This window comes from Rana temporaria, chromosome 1 (assembly GCF_905171775.1).
Source record: "Rana temporaria chromosome 1, aRanTem1.1, whole genome shotgun sequence".
Taxonomy (NCBI): domain Eukaryota; kingdom Metazoa; phylum Chordata; class Amphibia; order Anura; family Ranidae; genus Rana; species Rana temporaria.
In genome coordinates, this window is record NC_053489.1 from 415,003,558 (window position 1) to 415,021,619 (window position 18,062).

At 42.9% G+C, this 18,062-nt stretch overlaps 1 protein-coding gene and 1 long non-coding RNA gene across 4 annotated transcripts in view; one reads left to right on the forward strand and one right to left on the reverse strand.

The window, feature by feature from the left end:
* STAP1 (signal transducing adaptor family member 1) overlaps positions 1-18,062 on the forward strand; it is a 158,659-nt gene that overhangs the window by 79,633 nt on the left and 60,964 nt on the right. For all 3 annotated transcript variants that reach the window (XM_040324708.1, XM_040324717.1, XM_040324726.1), the window contains exon 4: positions 8,391-8,447. In XM_040324708.1, the coding sequence (XP_040180642.1) occupies positions 8,391-8,447 (57 nt within the window). The remainder of the gene's footprint in view (positions 1-8,390; positions 8,448-18,062) is intronic.
* Positions 927-6,612, reverse strand: LOC120914184. The gene is made up of 2 exons (XR_005743631.1): positions 5,993-6,612; positions 927-1,320 (listed from the first exon to the last, which is right to left on the reverse strand). It is a non-coding gene; the product is annotated as an uncharacterized LOC120914184 (long non-coding RNA).

An 18,062-nucleotide genomic window follows, 5' to 3' on the forward strand; every position in this document is an offset into this window, starting at 1 on the left:
CATTTACATTTTTGGTTGTAATATGACAACATTTTAGAAAATTGCAAGTATATGAATAATTTTTCAGGGCACTGTATTCTCAAACATGATCTTAAATCAGGCCTCGACAAAATCCGGGAGCCAGGTCTCAATTGCGACAAGAAATTGTGACCTGGAGTCCGCCGGTAATTGAGGCCGTGGCCTCAATTACCAGCCGTCGCGGGCCCGCCGCGATCGTGCGGTGGGGGCGCACGGAGGCACAGGATCCTGTGTCCCCGTGCGCCCCCACCTCCACGTGATCGCGGTGGGCCCGCAACGGCCGGCAATTTAGGCCGCGGCTTTGCAGCCTTGTGAAGGCCCAAGCTGCCTTCTGTGACCTGGCGCCATCTGGTGGTGGCCGTTGGCATTACAAGTAAAACAGCAGTTCTAATGTTTTTTTGTTTTACTGTTTTCACTGCCATCTCCTTCCCTCTAATTAGAACCCCAAACATTATGTATATTTTTTTATTCTAACACCCTAGAGAATAAAATGGCGATCGTTGCAATACTTTCTGTCACACCGTATTTGCGCAGCGGTCTTACAAGCGCAGTTTTTTTTGGGAAAAAATACACTTTTTTTAATAAAAAAAATAAGACAACAGTAAAGTTATCCCAATATTTTTTTATATCGTGAAAGATATGGTTACGCTGAGTAAATTGATACCCAACATGTCACGCTTCAAAATTGCGTCCGCTCGTGGAATGCCGACAAACTTTTACCCTTTAAAATCTCCATAGGTGACGTTTAAAAAATTCTACAAGTTGCATGTTTTGAGTTACAGAGGAGGTCTAGAGCTAGAATTATTGCTCTAGCTCTAACGATCGCGGCGATACCTCACATGTGTGGTTTGAATACTGTTAAATCCGATTTGGGGGTCTTAATTAAGACGATCAGATAAGATGGTAGATAAGATAATAAGGTGCTTTAATTAAGACATTGCAATGGAGAAAGACAACACAGATCTCGGCTACTATAAGCGAGTAAAAGTGAAAGTGTTTCTGAGCTTACAACTACAGGGGAAAACAATTTATACGTATGAATATTCATAAGATATGGGTATGTATCAACTGTATTCTAGGCGTGATAAAGGTGTGATCGTATAGTTTTAGTCCAATCAAAGTCCATATCTTCTTTATAGCATGGGAACAGTTAAATGGGGGGTTACATCACGTGACTGGCAGAAAAATCTTATCCATGAGTCTTTGGTCAGTTCAAGCTGGTTTAATAGAAAGTCTATTTTCAACTGGTCTTATCAGTCTTCTGTCTGATTCCCAAGGACAAAACGAAGAAGCTGTGAACATCTGTGAAAAAGCAAACAAAAGTGCATTATCAATCCTTAAAGTGAACGTCTATATTATATATCTATATCTATATTATCAGACCCCTATATTTTACTCATTTCCCTCCTCTTGGCCCCCATGTTGGGGTCACTACCATATCTTCCCTACCTAGTATGACACCAAGGGGTCCACAGTACTACTTCACATCTATGTGGAGTAAAGTTCTTCTTAGGGTGTATGTGGATACATATCTTTACTCATTCGTATCACCCATCTTGGTATCATACGAAATTGGCTAATCTGACAATCTGATAACACTATTTCTTCCTTGGGGGGTCATCTCCCTCAGATCTAACTGTCATTGTATTTCACATTTAGCGCACCTGAAAAAAAACAAATAAACAAGCAATCCTATAACGATAATTACTATGAGGACAAAAACATATCTGTTGAATCCATGAAAATTTACCATATCTAAACAAAGTGTCATCTCAGTTTTTCATATTTCCTATCATAATGTCACATTGTATAACTCTTTTCCTTACTAAACAAGGAGGTATTCCAAAAGGCCTCAAGTTATATTTAGCATAAAATGTATTTTCACAATAATACAACATTTGTGATATTCTTGACATACTAGTTTGGGCAGCCTTGTATTGCTTAAACTCAAAATGAAAGTAAAGGAGTACTAGGTGTGTGCCCCTTTTTTTTTAACTGGCTGGCCTATGTGAACATATCTAGCAATTACTCAAATGGCTCCTTATGCCTGTCAGCATGTGTAATTTGTACAGGTGATTTTCCTCTATAGCCTTGACTAAGATCAAGCAAAGGCATAACAGTAGTTTACTCATCTTTTGAAATTAGCTGTACTTTCTTGCAATGGCTGGCATGTATCCACATCACTTTACAGCTGTAGCAGTTGTCAGGAACACTTGGTAGGGTCCTTCAGACTTTGGTCTCAAAGGTAATTTCACATGTTCTTTTACTAGGACCCAATCATCTGGCTGTAAATCATGTGTTACAATTTCTTGATCTAGAATTGAATCAAAAACAACTTGTGCATCGCAGTTAGTTGCTTGTATTAGACAATTACATAACAAAACAAAATCATTATACATTACAGCAGTCTGATGTAGAAAATACAACCCTGTCTTAGGTGGGCCCTCAAATAAAATCTCATAAGGGCTCAAATTTTCTGACCTATAAGTAGGGGTAATCCTGATGTTGTAAAGAACCAAAGGCAACAATTCTGGTCATTGTTCCCTTACTGACCTGTCTTTCCTTTCCCTGCATTAATTTAGCTAGCCTGTCTTTAATGATTCCTATATTTTTCTACCTTTCCTGAACTCTGATGAAAGGCCTGCTCAATTGCCAAGTCCCTGCATGTAATTTGCATGATCTGTCCAGTGAAATGTGTTCCTCTGTCATTCTCTAGGATTTCAGGGACTTCAAGCGGCATATTACTTCGGAAAGGAGTTTCCTTGCTGTTGTCTTGGCATTTGCTTTAGCCACCAGTCAGGCTTCTATTCAGCTTGAAAACATGTCTACACACAACAAAACATTTTGATATTAGCCTGATTTGGGCAATTGGATTTAATTACTCTGAAGTCTTTGGAAAAGGAATAGTGACTTGGCCAAATGTCTTTGTGTTACTCTGGTTGGTTTTCCTGGGTTATTTTTAGCACAGATAATGCATCCCTCAACAAAGTCTTGATATGCATTTCTGGAATATCGAATAAACCATCCAGCCTTGTTAATGTCTCTCTCCATTGCCTTAGGGCATACATGACTCCATGAGCTAGTGACATGATCATCTTCTCCGTTTGAGACGGGACATATATTCCTTTTGCCTTGCACAAGTCCATCTTGATCCTTCTTTGTTCCGTCCCTTTACATGATTTTATTCCAATCGTCAGGTGCAGATTCTTGCAATTTCTTAATCAGTTCCTTTACTTTCAGTATTTGTTCTTTTCTTTTCCTTCAATCTGTTACGGGCTTCTTCTTATTCCTTTGCAAAATCATTGATTAGGGTCACGATTGCTTCCATTGGTGTTTCGCAAGTCTTCCTGGCAGTATGATCAGACAACTGTTTCCTTTTTCTTCCATGGGTTGTCCTTCAGTATGTGCGTTGACCTTCGGGGTGGCTACTTTCTTTGGGAGGGTGACTGGTTCAAAAAGTTCTTGAACATATTTTCAGCTTTGAATTGGTTCTCTTGCAGCAGTTGTGAGTCTTCTGTTCTTCCTTATGGGTCCATAATCATGGATTACTTTGACAGCATGCTTGCTATCAGTGTAGATGTTGGCTGTTTGATCATTTGCAGTCTCACTGGCTCTTGTGAGTGCTACCACTTTGGCAACCTGCGCTGAAAGTGATGAAGGGAGTAGTTGGATCTCAATCACTTCCTCCAATGTTGTCACCGCATATGCCATTCTTGGGACTCAATCTTTTGTACAGGCATGTACCGTCCACAAACAGGATCAGATAGATGAGGATTTTCAAGAGTAGTGTCCTTTACTGGGGAAATTTGCTGCATTTCTTCTTCCATAAGTTTTAAGCAGATCTGGTCACCCTCCTCTTTGAGGTCTTCTTCTCTCTCTAGGAAAAAGCTGGCAAGCTTGATTGTAGTACATCTATTCACTCTTCCATTTCTCCTAATTCAAGCGGTATTGCTTCATAACATCCATTCCAAAGCATGTCTTCTCTTTTGTACAGCACCACTGTCACAGGTTGCAGCTGCAGTTTTCTTTTTGTGTTCTTCCCACAGCATGGATCTTGGTGCATCCACCAGCCAAATCTATTTTATACATGGCTTGAAAGGGTTTGCAGTCAACAGGACAGGATGAAGAGGTTTTACACCATTTAAGAATGCAGGATACAGAAAACGTGACAACAATCTTCTGGAAAGTCAACCTTCAGAGAAAGACTGTTCAGACAAATTGGACATCTCTTAGTTGAACTTAATTCTAAAGTACTGGCACCAGTCCCATCTTTGCCTTCGTCACCATCTTTTTCTTCATGTTGCTGGTTTTTCAGATGAGCATAAATGCTTGCTCCTCATCCTTCCCACTAAACCTAATAATGTCATTTATCTCAGCAGGATCAGAAATGAATGCAACCATAAAATCACCATCCAAACAAAGGCTATCGTAGCTTTGATTCCTCAACTGCAATTCTGTTATTCCATCATAACGTTAGTTGAAGTGGAAAGCGTAATGTTACAAACATTCTTTACCATCCGTCTCAGACATGCACAAATTAACTTCTGTGTGCTCAGAAAGTTCATGCTGCTTTACTATTCATTCATCATCTCTCTTTCTTCTGCTTGCGTCTGTCAGGCAATCTGCATTTTCTGGCCAATCCTGCCACAATTCTAGCATTTCCTGGTTTCTTTTTGAGAAACAGCTCCTTGACCATCATATTGGGCTACAAAAGCATTCAGCCTTTTCTCTTTTCTCACATCCAGCAATCCTCATTAATAATTCTACAACATTCTGTCCACTTTCTTCATAATGCAATTCACTTTAAACCTTTTCCTCTTATAGATAAACTTGCCTTTCTCCACTTTCATGTTTACTAGCTTTGAATGGAGCTAAACATTTAAATATTTATAATAATCATGGCTACCGTTTCTTTCTTTGTTTAAAATGAACCCAAGAGTTACATAACAAAAAGTAACAATTTTAACTAGGATTCCACATTGCCACATAATTAAACATTTCTTAGATATTCAGAACTATCTGGCTCCTTTACTCCAGGTATTTGAAGGGGGGAGCATCTCACTCTTTTCTTCACACACTAACCCAAGCACAAAGGAGGGGGGAGGAAACTGCAAAAAGCAGCAGGCTTGTCTCATCATTATATTACAATCATCCAAAGTAGCTTTGATTTTCTGCTTCTCAAACATTTCTTAAATATTTATATAACAACAATGGCATTGCCAGGTCTAATTCTCTAACTTTGACAGGCTCATAATTAGTTAGTTTCATCATATTGCATACTTTCAAAAACACATTGTACATTTTTAATTACCTTATTCAACTCTGTCATAAAAATGAACATACACAGATACCCAATTTGATCATAACTCCTGCAGGTACAAGATCAGCTATGTTTTGGTCCAGCCTATAATAGTCTTGGTGTCATCTTAACCACTGTCCACATCTGTCTGTCATGTCAGTCACAGGACTTACTTGTGCCACTTCTACCTTTCCCGGTTTGAAAGGTCCATGGGAGCACCGTACTCCCAATCTAGAACTCACTCTCGAGTCTCTACTTAAAAATTTATGGGTCGTCACCCAAAATTTCTCCTGGGCTACACACAGTAGCCATCAAATGGCACTTCTTTTACACTTGGCCACACAGGCCTTACTCGCCACACAGGCTCACTACTACAGTCCTCTGGTCAGACCTTTTCACAAGTCTCATAAAACTATTGACACCCCAAGCATATAAACAAAACATTAGCAATCCACCAACAATGATTATTATAGACTCTATTATTTCTGCAACAAGTGAAGTAGAGGAGTTATTTGGGTCAAACAGTGTAGCATTAACATTACTCTGGTTTCCATTCATTTTATCTCACCATCTCATCAAAGAAAACAAACACATCAGATGTCAGCCAATAGACTTCAGACACCAACTGGTACTTGCCGTGGTGGGCAGAAAGAGTAAGAATAAAGGTTTTCTTACCGTGGCCACTGGTTCTGCCCACCATGGGTTTCCCGTCTCTTTGGTCGGAAGTCCAACGGAACTGAATCCGAGTCACAGGCACCAGCTGTTAAATCCGATTTGGGGGTCTTAATTAAGACGATCAGATAAGATGGTAGATAAGATAATAAGGTGCTTTAATTAAGACATTGCAATGGAGAAAGACAACACAGATCTCGGCTACTATAAGCGAGTAAAAGTGAAAGTGTTTCTGAGCTTACAACTACAGGGGAAAACAATTTATACGTATGAATATTCATAAGATATGGGTATGTATCAACTGTATTCTAGGCGTGATAAAGGTGTGATCGTATAGTTTTAGTCCAATCAAAGTCCATATCTTCTTTATAGCATGGGAACAGTTAAATGGGGGGTTACATCACGTGACTGGCAGAAAAATCTTATCCATGAGTCTTTGGTCAGTTCAAGCTGGTTTAATAGAAAGTCTATTTTCAACTGGTCTTATCAGTCTTCTGTCTGATTCCCAAGGACAAAACGAAGAAGCTGTGAACATCTGTGAAAAAGCAAACAAAAGTGCATTATCAATCCTTAAAGTGAACGTCTATATTATATATCTATATCTATATTATCAGACCCCTATATTTTACTCAATACCGTTTACATATGCGGGCGCTACTCACGTATGTGTTCGCTTCTGCGCGCGAGCTTGGCGGGACGGGCGCGTTTTCTGGCTCTTCATTTTTTTAGCTGGTTCCTAGATTCCAAACAAATTTGTCAAAACCTGTCTTAAATTTGTATTTCATATACTGTAGAACTTATGATTGTCTGTCTGTATATCACAATGTCACTACTGTGCTTTTTAGGACCCATGTCACATCAGCAAACCTGTCACTGGAGGCAACTTGCCAACAGCAGCATTGCTAAAAAGACCTTTCAACTGCTATTGCCATGCCAAATTACTCCAAAATGTTGTTTGTCACTAAGGGAGCAGAACTGGATTGACACCTTGCTGATTTGTAGTGATGTTGTAGGAGCAGGTTAGTGATCTCTTACCAAGTCAGTGTCTGGGCTGTCAAAAGGAGTCAGTGCTTTCATACTGGTTTCAGGCCCCTTTGGGTCAGCAGGGGGACCTGGGCCCAGCAGAGGCTGCCCGTGGCTTTTTCCTCTCCCTGTGGTTCAGTGTGTTCTATCACTCTCCTGTAATCCCTATCAGTTCCCTAGGACAGGGTTTGACAAATTTGCTTGGAATCTAGGAGCCAGCTAAAAAAGTTAGGAGCCAGAAAACGCACCCCGTCCTGACGAGCTTGCGCGTAGAAGCGAACACATACGTGAGCAGCGCCCGCATATGTAAACGGTGTTCAAACCACACGTGAGGTATCGCCGCGATTGGTAGAGCGAGAGCAATAATTCTAGCCCTAGACCTCCTCTGTAACTCAAAACATGCAACCTGTAGATTTTTTTAAACGTCGCCTATGAAGATTTTAAAGGGTAAAAGTTTGTCGGCATTCCACGAGCGGACGCAATTTTGAAGCGTGACATGTTGAATTTACTTGGCGTAACATTATCTTTCATAATACAAAAAAAAATGGGGATAACTTTACTGTTGTCTTATTTTTTTATTAAAAAAAAAAGTGTAATTTTTTCCCAAAAAAGTGCGCTTGTAAGACCGCTGCAAAAATACGGCATGACAGAAAGTATTGCAACAATCGCCATTTTATTCTCTAGGGTGTTATGATAAAAAATATATATATTGTTTGGGGGTTCTAATTCGAGGGAAGAAGATGGCAGCGAAAATAGTGAAAAATGACATTAGAATTGCTGTTTAACTTGTAATGCTTAACTAGTAATACCAACGGCCACCACCAGATGGCGCCAGCTTACACATCTGGTGGTAATAACTTGTAATACCAACGGCTCACCACCAGATGGCGCCCCCTTCCAAGCCAAGTCGCAGGACCCTATTTCTAGTCGCCATGGCGACCTGGCAACCAGGATTTGTCGAGCCCTGCCCTAGGAGAAGCATTCTGGGGCTGTTGGGTTGCTGAATTCTAATGTCAGTCCTGGTCAGTGATAGGTTGACTAGGGTGACATGGTCCTAAAGAATATATATAGTGAAGGAGTGATACTGTTGGAGCAGGTAAATACAATCAAAGCAGGTTGATGTCAGTGGCACCAGTGATAGGATGACTAGTGTGACACGGCCTTAAAAGTAAGTGCTCCCTAAACAAGTTGACATCAGTGAAAGGATGACTAGTGTGACAAGGACCTAAACAATACTGCCACTAACAAATGCAGACATTGGATCATTTCTTTTCACAGCTGTAAGCTTTTTGAATATGTCTACAATGCTAAAGAAAATGACAATAAGTTGATAATGCTATATAAAAAGCATTTTCTTTTTACTTGAATTATCTTGCAGACGGAAATTGCTGAAGATGCTGAAGAGTGGAAAGGCTTTATATTGACCGTGGTTGAGGTACAATAATTATTTTTTTACTATATTTACTATATTTTTTATCACTTTTCACACTGTCCAGTATTAAAACTCATGCCTCCTTATGAGGGATTCCAATCAATAACAAAGTCCCTGTTTTCCAGTGACTAGAATGGCCACTGTTTACCTGTATTTTTTAAATTTTATTATATTACTTATACGACTTTATCCTAGTACACACGAGTCAAATGCCGGGTTCAATAGAAGCATTCGGACATTCGGCCAGTGTGTACTGGATTCTGTCCAACAGCCTGTGTCTGCCAATGCAGTCTGTGCCCACCAGTGCAGCCTTCGTCCCGGTCCCCAGTGCAGCCTGTTTTCCCAGTTCAGCATGTGTCCCCAATGCAGCATGTGTCCCCAGTTTCAGACTATCCCCAGTTCAGAGTTTCAGCCTGTGTCCCCAGGTTCAGCCTGTGTCCCCAATGCAGCATGTGTCCCCAATGCAGCATGTGTCCCCAATGCAGCATGTGTCCCCAATGCAGCCTGTGTCCCCAGTTTCAGCCTGTGTCCCCAGTTCAGCATGTTTCCCCAGTTCAGCATGTTTCCCCAGTTTCAGCCTTTGTCCACAGTGCAGCATGTGTCCCCAGTTTCAGCCTGTGTCCCCAGTTTCAGCATGTGTCCCCAGTTCAGCATGTGTCCCCAGTTCAGCATGTGTCCCCAGTTTCAGCCTGTGTCCCCAGTTTCAGTTTGTGTCCCCAATGCAGCATGTGTCCCCAGTTTCAGCCTGTGTCCCCAGTTTCAGTTTGTGTCCCCAATGCAGCATGTGTCCCCAGTTTCAGTCTGTGTCTCCAGTTTCAGCCTGTGTCCCAGCAATCGTAGGGGAAGAGAGAGGAGAGCAGCCGCCGCCTGGCTGATTAGAGCGCTGGGGAACATAACAGCTTTCATTACAATAGCTGTGTGTTTCCCCGCCGTGCGGCGCCATATACAGCTCCTCCCCCTTGTCCGGGGAACTTTGATCGACAGATCACCGTCCCAGGATTGGACGGTGATCTTTCTATCAAAGTGCCCGGAAAAAGAGGAGGGGCTGTATATGACGCCGCACGGCGGGAAAACTCACAGCTATTGTAATGAAAGCTGTTATGTTCCCCAGCGCTCTAATCAGCCAGGTGGCGGCGGCTTTCCTCTCTCTTCCCCTACGATTGCTGGGACAAAGGCTCCCATACAACCCAGGCCGATGGCAGTGCTCGCCCCCCCACCCCCCCGCTCCCAGGCAGCCCACACTCGCCAGCCCTCAAAATCTACTCGGAAAATGCGAGCAGGCGAGTGGATTTTTTGAGGGCTGTAAATGGGATCAAAACGTTTCGAGACTAGCTCTGTTTACAGTAAAGTGCTTTATTTATCTACGTTTACATAATATAACCTTCAAAATAGTCCCCTTGCACAGCAATACAGCTCTCCCAGCATTACTGCCGCTTCTGGAATGTGTACTGGAAGTCTTCTTTTCAAAACATGTCAAGCTGGTTCTCTGCAATGGTGTGTGAAGTGAGATCATGTTCACGTGTGAAACTCACGGGTGCATTATCATTGTGGAGCATCCAGTTTTTCACTCTTGCTCTTTGTTCTAACTTGCTGTCCATGATGAAATAGGAGTCGTGGTAATGCATGTGGTCAGAATAGCACCAGTTGCACAGCTCCTGATGTACGCAGGACAATGTTTTTTGGCAAACTGACAATGAAGGTCGGTGCTCCCTGTGACTATTGGCGTGTTACAAAATGAATCTCAAACTTTTTGATACCACCTCGTATATGATAATGTTGTTACCCTGTAGTATTGTTAACTAAAGTGAGGTTGCAAATTATAAAGCAAAATTGCATTTTTAACTTTAGTTCAGCTTTACACCTATGATACTTTGGATCTGATTTGTTCTATTTGATAGACAGCACACACTGCATCGTTCTCCCTAGGGCTGCCCCTTCAACACATTTCAGCTATCAACCATAATCCCGGTATTTATTTTCTATCAGCCGGCGATTCTGATTTCTCATAAAAGCGATTAGAGTGGCTGATTAGCAGCTGTATTGCTTTTAGAAGTGCTTTACGTTCTAACCGGCAAGCTCAGTAAACAATCTGGTGGTTCATGCAGCCGGTCACAGAGGTGAACAAAGACCAGATCCTCTCTGATCACCTTTATGATCTAGGTGGACTGGAGAAACGTCATGACATCACTTGTGGTCTAGGACGCAAGTAAACAATTTTTTTTTTTAAACAGAATATTAAAACTTTTTTTTTTTTTATCTTTTTGCTTTCAAAAGGTAGAGGAGAGATTTGTAGGTCATTGTAGGTATCGCCACGAACGATAGAGCGAAAGCAATATTTCTGGTGCTAGACCTTCTCTCTAACTCCAAACAGTTAATCTGTATACATTTTTAAAGTGTCACCTATAGAGATTTTTAGGTATCGTAGTTTGTCGCCAGGTATCTATTTACTCGGCGTAACATCATATTTTATATGTTACCAAAAAATTGGGTTATATATTGTGGTTTTTTTTTTGGCATTAAAATTCATTAAAGTACATTTTTTTCCAAATAAAATTGTGTTAGAAAAACCGCTGTGCAAATACCGTGTGACATAAAAATTGCAACAATTGCCATTTTATTTTCTAGGGTCTCTGCTAAAATATATATATACTGGGGTAGATCCACAAAGAAAGTACGCCGGCGTATCTATTGATACGCCGGCGTAATTTAAAAATTCCAGCGTCGTATCTTTGTTTTGAATTCTCAAAACAAGATACGACGGCATCTGGGTTAGATCCGACAGGCGTACGCCTTCGGATCTTAGATGCAATTTTTCGACGTCCGCTAGGTGGCAATCCCGTCGTAATCCGCGTCGAGTATGCAAATTAGCTATTTCCGACGATCCACGAACGTACGTCGCATTTTTTTACGTCATTTCCGTTCGGCTTTTTCCAGCATATAGTTAAAGCTGCTATCTGGTGGCGTATTTTGAAAATTTTACGTCGTTTGCGTAAGTCGTCCGTGAATGGGGCTGGACGCCATTTACGTACACGTCGAAAACAATGACGTCCTTGCAATGTCATTTGGAGCAATGCAACTTGTAAACAAAAAATGCCAGAAAAGGCTTGGTCCTTAAGCGGTTAAAGCAGAAAAATTGGAACTTCCGCTTTAAGTGATGGTGACCCCCTGACATGCCACATTTGAAATGTCATTTTTTTGCCGGGGAAAGGAACGGGTCCGTGGGACAGGTGAGTGTCTGATTATCAAAAGTCAGCAGCTATACTTTTTGTAGCTGTCAACTTTTATTTTTTTTATTTTTATGGCAGAACTCTGCTTTAAATCTATTGCTTAATTACCATTGCCTCATGAAAACAGTTAAAGAGAATTACACACTCTGCTTAGTAATTGCCTATGCACTAGTGCAGGCTATACATAATACAAATATAGTTTAAAAGCATGTATATAAATTCCTATAAGAGATCCCATCGTATCTTTATTACTGTCTTCCAGCCTGATAAAACCAATGTCATATCACATACATTTAAACATTTGAAAAACTATAAAACTCAATAAAAAATTGTTCCTTATCCTGGGTCAGTGTTTTATCCTTGAGTCAATTGAACTTTTTAAATTTCTATATGGTGGTGAATTTTAGCTCCAGAGAAGTGGCACTTCTATTGATGCAAAATTTGCGCCCACGTATGCCAACTTGGTTATAGGCTGGTAAGAGGAGTGCCACATATTTAGCGATATAAACCTACATAGAAACAAGACCAGATACTCTTTTTGATACATTGATGACACGATCTTGGACTGGAGTTTCACAACGAATATGTTTTTGGACTATTTGAAAAATAATACATGTCATCCAAGCCACAAACCACAGGCATCGATTTTTTGGATATTACAGTGATAGGCTTGATGGTTGATTATAGGATCCAGATACAAGCTTATCATAAACCATCCTCTAGAACAGTGGTTCTTAACCTGGGGGTCGGGACAATTTGCCAGGGGTCACCAAATCCTGGGCTGTTCCTGAAGCCTGCAGCACTCTCAGCCTTTTTACAGCCATCCAGCAGGAGCCTGTGGCCGCCCAGCTGGGCTGCTTCTGGAGCCCTTGCCTGCCCATTCAGTTTACAGCATGGCTGTGGGGCAGAGACTAGAGGTCAGCCGACTGGTGAGAAATGTGAAGTGGGAAAGGCTGTGAGAAGTGGGAAGAGCCTATCTCCTGATTTCGGCCTAGTTGTCACTGCTGCGAGACACCACAGAGCTGGGGACACATTGAGTAACACTACCTGTGATTAGAGTTGCCATTTAAAGTCCCCACTACAGTTCTCAGATCAGCAGATTTAGATCAAGAGCATCTAAGCTGGCTGATCAGAACTCCCCGCCAGCACCCCCCCCCCCCCCCCAAGGAGTAAGAGAAGGAATAAAAGTAGAGAATACATGGAAGGGAGAGGAAAAGTGGGAGAGGAACAAAGAAAAAAGGGAGAGAAAGAATAAGAGAAAGCACAAGAAAGATGACTAGAGAGAGGGGTGGAGGGACAAGAAATTAAGATAGAGAGATAAAAGTGAAAGAAAGGAAAACAGAGTGTGGTACATCCTAAAATGTACCAGAAGGGGGTTTTAATACTGTACGAGTGTAGGGGACTTAGGGATCCTTAAATGTCCGTGGGCTAGGGGCGCAAATTACTTGTCTGGCCTTAGGTGCTGAAAACCCACGCTACAAAAATTCTACTGTTAGGGGTCCCCACAACTTGGGAAATTTTATCAAGGGGTCACGGCACTAGAAAGGTTGAGAACCACTGCTCTACGAACTCTTTCCTACGTGCAGGTAGTTACCATCCCGTACATACCAGAAAAGCCATACCAAAGAGACAGTTTACTTCAATCGGGTGAAACTGAAGTAGAGGTTCCTTGAGGGGGTTATTATGGGAACAGCATTAATCAAGCCTAACTGGAAGCTAGGAATGTATCCAGGGAGAGCCTTCTTGAAGAATCTGGATCCCATAGACAAAAGAACACTTTTTGGTTACTCTCTCAACCTTCCACTGGCGTAGCAAGGGGGGGGGCAGGGGGTGCTGTGGCACCGGGCGCGCCATTTGGGGGGGCGACTTTCCGTGCCTCCTCCTAATTTTAATTGTCCGTGTCACCGACCCGGATGTCCGGACTCCGGACCGGCCAGCGGCCACCATGTTTAATGTCCTCCAGCGCCCTGTGATTGGGCATATGGGGGTCATGTGAGGAGTGGGGCTGGAAGTCCCACCTCCGCACATGACCGCCATACGGCCAATCACAGAGCGCCGGGAAACTCTGAACATGGCGGCGGGAGACGGCAGGTGCTGAAAGTGTGAGCCGCCGTCTTCCCCTCCGCTCTGGTGCTCTGCGGTACGGCGCTGTCTGTGTGGAAGGAGTTGCAGCATGGAGCCAGCCCGCGGGGGTGGATGACGCTGCGGGTCCTGTCCGTCCTGAGGAGAGTTCTGGAGAAGAGCAGAGTCAGACAGAGGTAAGGAGGACTCTGAGGAGGATGGATTTTCACCAAGCTGGGGGGAGGGGGGTGCGAGTATTGCAGGACTTCTACTGTAGGAGTTAGGTGGGTTAGTGTCAGTGTCATTTTCAGTGTCATTTTCAGTGTCATTTTCAGTGTTGTATCAGTGTCATTGTCAGTGTCTGGTCAGTGTCTGGTCAGTGTCTGGTCAGTGTCAGAACAGTGTCATTTTCAGTGTTGTATCAGTGTCATTGTCAGTGTCTGGTCAGGTCAGTGTCATTGTCATGTCCATGTCAGAACAGTGTTAGTGTCGTGTCATTGTCAGTGTCACTGACCTGACACTGACAATGACCTGTCAGGTCATTGTCAGTGTCAGGTCATTGTCAGGTCATTGTCAGTGTCAGGTCATTGTCAGTGTCAGGTCATTGTCATTGTCAGGTCAGGTCATTGTCAGGTCAGTGTCAGGTCATTGTCAGGTCATTGTCATTGTCAGGTCAGGTCATTGTCAGGTCAGTGTCAGGTCATTGTCAGGTCAGGTCAGTGTCAGGTCATTGTCAGGTCATTGTCATTGTCAGGTCAGTGTCAGGTCATTGTCAGGTCAGGTCAGTGTCAGGTCATTGTCAGGTCATTGTCATTGTCAGGTCAGTGTCAGGTCATTGTCAGTGTCAGGTCAGTGTCAGGTCAGTGTCAGGTCAGTGTCAGTGTCAGGTCATTGTCAGGTCAGGTCAGTGTCAGGTCAGTGTCATTGTCAGGTCATTGTCAGGTCAGTGTCAGGTCAGTGTCAGGTCATTGTCAGGTCATTGTCAGGTCAGTGTCAGGTCATTGTCAGGTCATTGTCAGGTCATTGTCATTGTCAGGTCAGTGTCAGGTCATTGTCAGTGTCAGGTCAGTGTCAGGTCAGTGTCAGGTCATTGTCAGGTCATTGTCAGTGTCAGGTCAGGTCAGTGTCAGGTCAGTGTCAGTGTCAGGTCATTGTCATTGTCAGGTCATTGTCAGGTCATTGTCAGGTCAGTGTCAGGTCAGTGTCAGGTCATTGTCAGGTCAGTGTCAGGTCAGTGTCAGGTCATTGTCCGGTCATGGTCAGTGTCATGGTCAGTGCAGGTGTCGGGTCAGTGCAGGTGTCGGGTCAGTGCAGGTGTCGGGTCAGTGCAGGTGTCGGGGGTCAGTGCCATTACCGGTTGAACTTTCACATATACACGATCGGCGGCTCTATAGCCTGCCAATTGTGTATATGTGCTGGCTGCGTGCCCCCCTCCAGTACTGCCGCCGCCCACCCTCCTGACCCCTCACCTTCAATCCCAGGATCCGCTGCCCCATCTGCAGCCCGGGACCGGCTCGGGAGGGTGTCAGGAGGTAAGATGGGAGGGAGACCAGCATCTTCCTCCAGGCTGTGAATGCAGAAGTGATGTGTATTACATCTGCATTCACCTGTCAGTCATCTGGCTGCTATAGCCAGAGAGAAGAAGCAGATCTGTGCTTCATCAGCTTCTTTTGGGGTCCCCAGGTGACATTAGGGGTCCTAGAGACCCCTAATGTCTCCATAAAGAGGACCTGTCAGTGTACCTGTGCTATTATATAGGGGGATTTTTATCCCCCTATGTAATAGCAATGACATAAAGTGTAAAAAAACATAAAAAGAGGGAAAAAAATAAGTAACTATAAAAAAAGTGGATGTTTATATAAGGGGGGGGGGCGAATTTTTTTTTTTGCCCCGGGCGCCCATAGCTCTGGTTACGCCACTGCAACCTTCCCCATCAGCTATAGCTTCTAATTTGACAATTTTAAAAGGATTATACGTAGATATCTACCCATCTTGGAAGGAGATGCTGGACAGAGGGAAGTGTTATCACAGGGGGTGTGTTTTGTAGCTAAATGGATGCTATCACAAGTCTTTTTCACTTAAAGAAAAAAAACCTGGTTGAATATGACAGGTGTGTGTGTGTATAATTTTTTTTTTATATCATTAAAAAGTTCATCTACTTTAATAATTCAATTCAAAAAGTGAAACTCATATAATATATATATATATATATATATATATATATATATATATATATATATATATATATATATATATATTCCATACACACAGTGATATATTGTAGTTCAAGCATTCCTTTCAGTTAATTTCAATGGCCCAGATTCAGTAAGCAATTGCGCCTGCGTAACCATAGTTACGCAGCTCAATTGCTGACTTGCGCCGGCGTAACGAGTTCTCCTGATTCAGAGAACTTGTTACGCCGACTGCAGCCTAAAATCTGCGTGGCATAAGGCTCTTATGCCACGCAGATTTTAGGCTGCGTTCTTGCGATGACCGCTAGGGGGCGTTCCCATTGTGGTCAGCGTATAGTATGCAAATTGCATACTTACGTTGATTCACAATGTTGCGCGCCCCCTGCGTACGCAAGTTACGTCGTTTCCGTACGGCGTGTTTAGCGTAAGGCTGCCCCTTCTAATAGCAGGGGCAGCCAATGCTAAACTATACCCGGCTTTCCTGCGTCGCAACGTTCGAATTTTACGTCGTTTGCGTAAGTGAATCGTGAATGGCGCTGGACGCCATTCACGTTCACTTTGAAGCAAATGACGTCCTTGCGACGTCATTTGCCGCAATGCACGTCGGGAAAGCGTGCCTAATTTAAATGATTCCCACCCCCGGCGGGATAATTTACATTGCGCGCGCTTACTCCGGGCAATTTTGCCGGGGCGCCCTCGCAATTTACGGAGCTACTGCTCCGCGAATCGAGGGCAGCGCAAAATATTTGCGGGGGCGCAGGGCAAAATCGTTGCCCTGCGCCTCCGCAAATAGAGCGCAATTCTTTCTGAATCCGGGCCAATGATTATGGCTTACAGCTAGTGAAAACCCCACATTCTGTATCTCAAAAAATTTGAATATTATGAAAAAATTCAATATTGTAGATTCATGGTGTCACACTGTAATCAGCTAATTAACTCAAAACACCTGATCCTTTAAATAGTCCCTCAGTCTGGTTTATTAGGTTACACAATCATGGGGAAGACTGCTGACTTGACAGTTGTCCAGAAGACAGTCCTTGACACCCCCCACAAGGAGGGTAAGTCATAAAAGGTCAATGCTAAACAAGCTGGCTTTTCAGAGTGCTGTATTCAAGCATAATAATGGAATGTTTAGTGGAAGGAAAAAGTGTGGTAGAAAAAAGTGCACAAGCAACAGGGATAACCACAGCATTCAGAGGATTGTGAAGCAAAGGCCATTCAAGAATTTGGCTGAGATTCAGAAGGAGTGGACTACGGCTGGTGTCAGTGCTTCAAGAGCCACCACACAGACGTATCTAGGACATGGGCTACAACTGTCGCATTCCTCTTGTCAAGCCACTCCTCAACCAGAGACAATGTAATGAGAAAAAATATTAGAGTGTTGCTCAGTTGTCCATAGTCTTCTTTGTGGATGAAAGTTAATTTTGCATTTTATTTGGAAATCAAGGTCCCAGAGTCTGGAGGAAGAGTGGAGAGGCACAAAATCCAAGTTGCAGGAGGTCCAGTGTGAAGTTTTGTCATCTGATGGTGTTGGTCCACTGTATTTTATCAAGTCCAAAGTCAGCGCAGTCCTCTACCAGGAAATTCTAGAGAACTTCTTGCTTTCTTCTGCTGACCAGCTTTATGTAGATTCTGATTTAATTTTCCAGCAGGACTTGGCACCTGCCCACGCTGCCAAATGTACCAATACCTGGTTTAATGATCATGGTAACATTGTGCTTGATTGGCCAGAAAACTCTCCTGACTTAAATGCCATAGAGAATCTGTGGGGTATTGTCAAGAGAAAGATGAGAGACACCAGACCCAACAATACAGACAAGCTTAAGGCCGCAACCTGGTCTTCCATGACACCTCAATAGTGCCCCAGGCTGATTGCCTCCATGCCACGCCGCATTGATTAAGTCATTTGTGCAAAAGAACCCCTGAAAAAGTATTGTGTGCATACTATACTGTACATGGACAAACTTTTTAGTAAGCCAACATTTCTGTATTAAAATCATTTTTTTTCTGGTCTTATGTAATATTCTAGTTTTCTGAGATGCTGAATTTGGTTTTTTTTACTAGCTGTAAGGCATAATCATCAAAACTAAAAGACTGAAATGTTTGAAATATCTCACTCTGTGTATAATGAATCTATA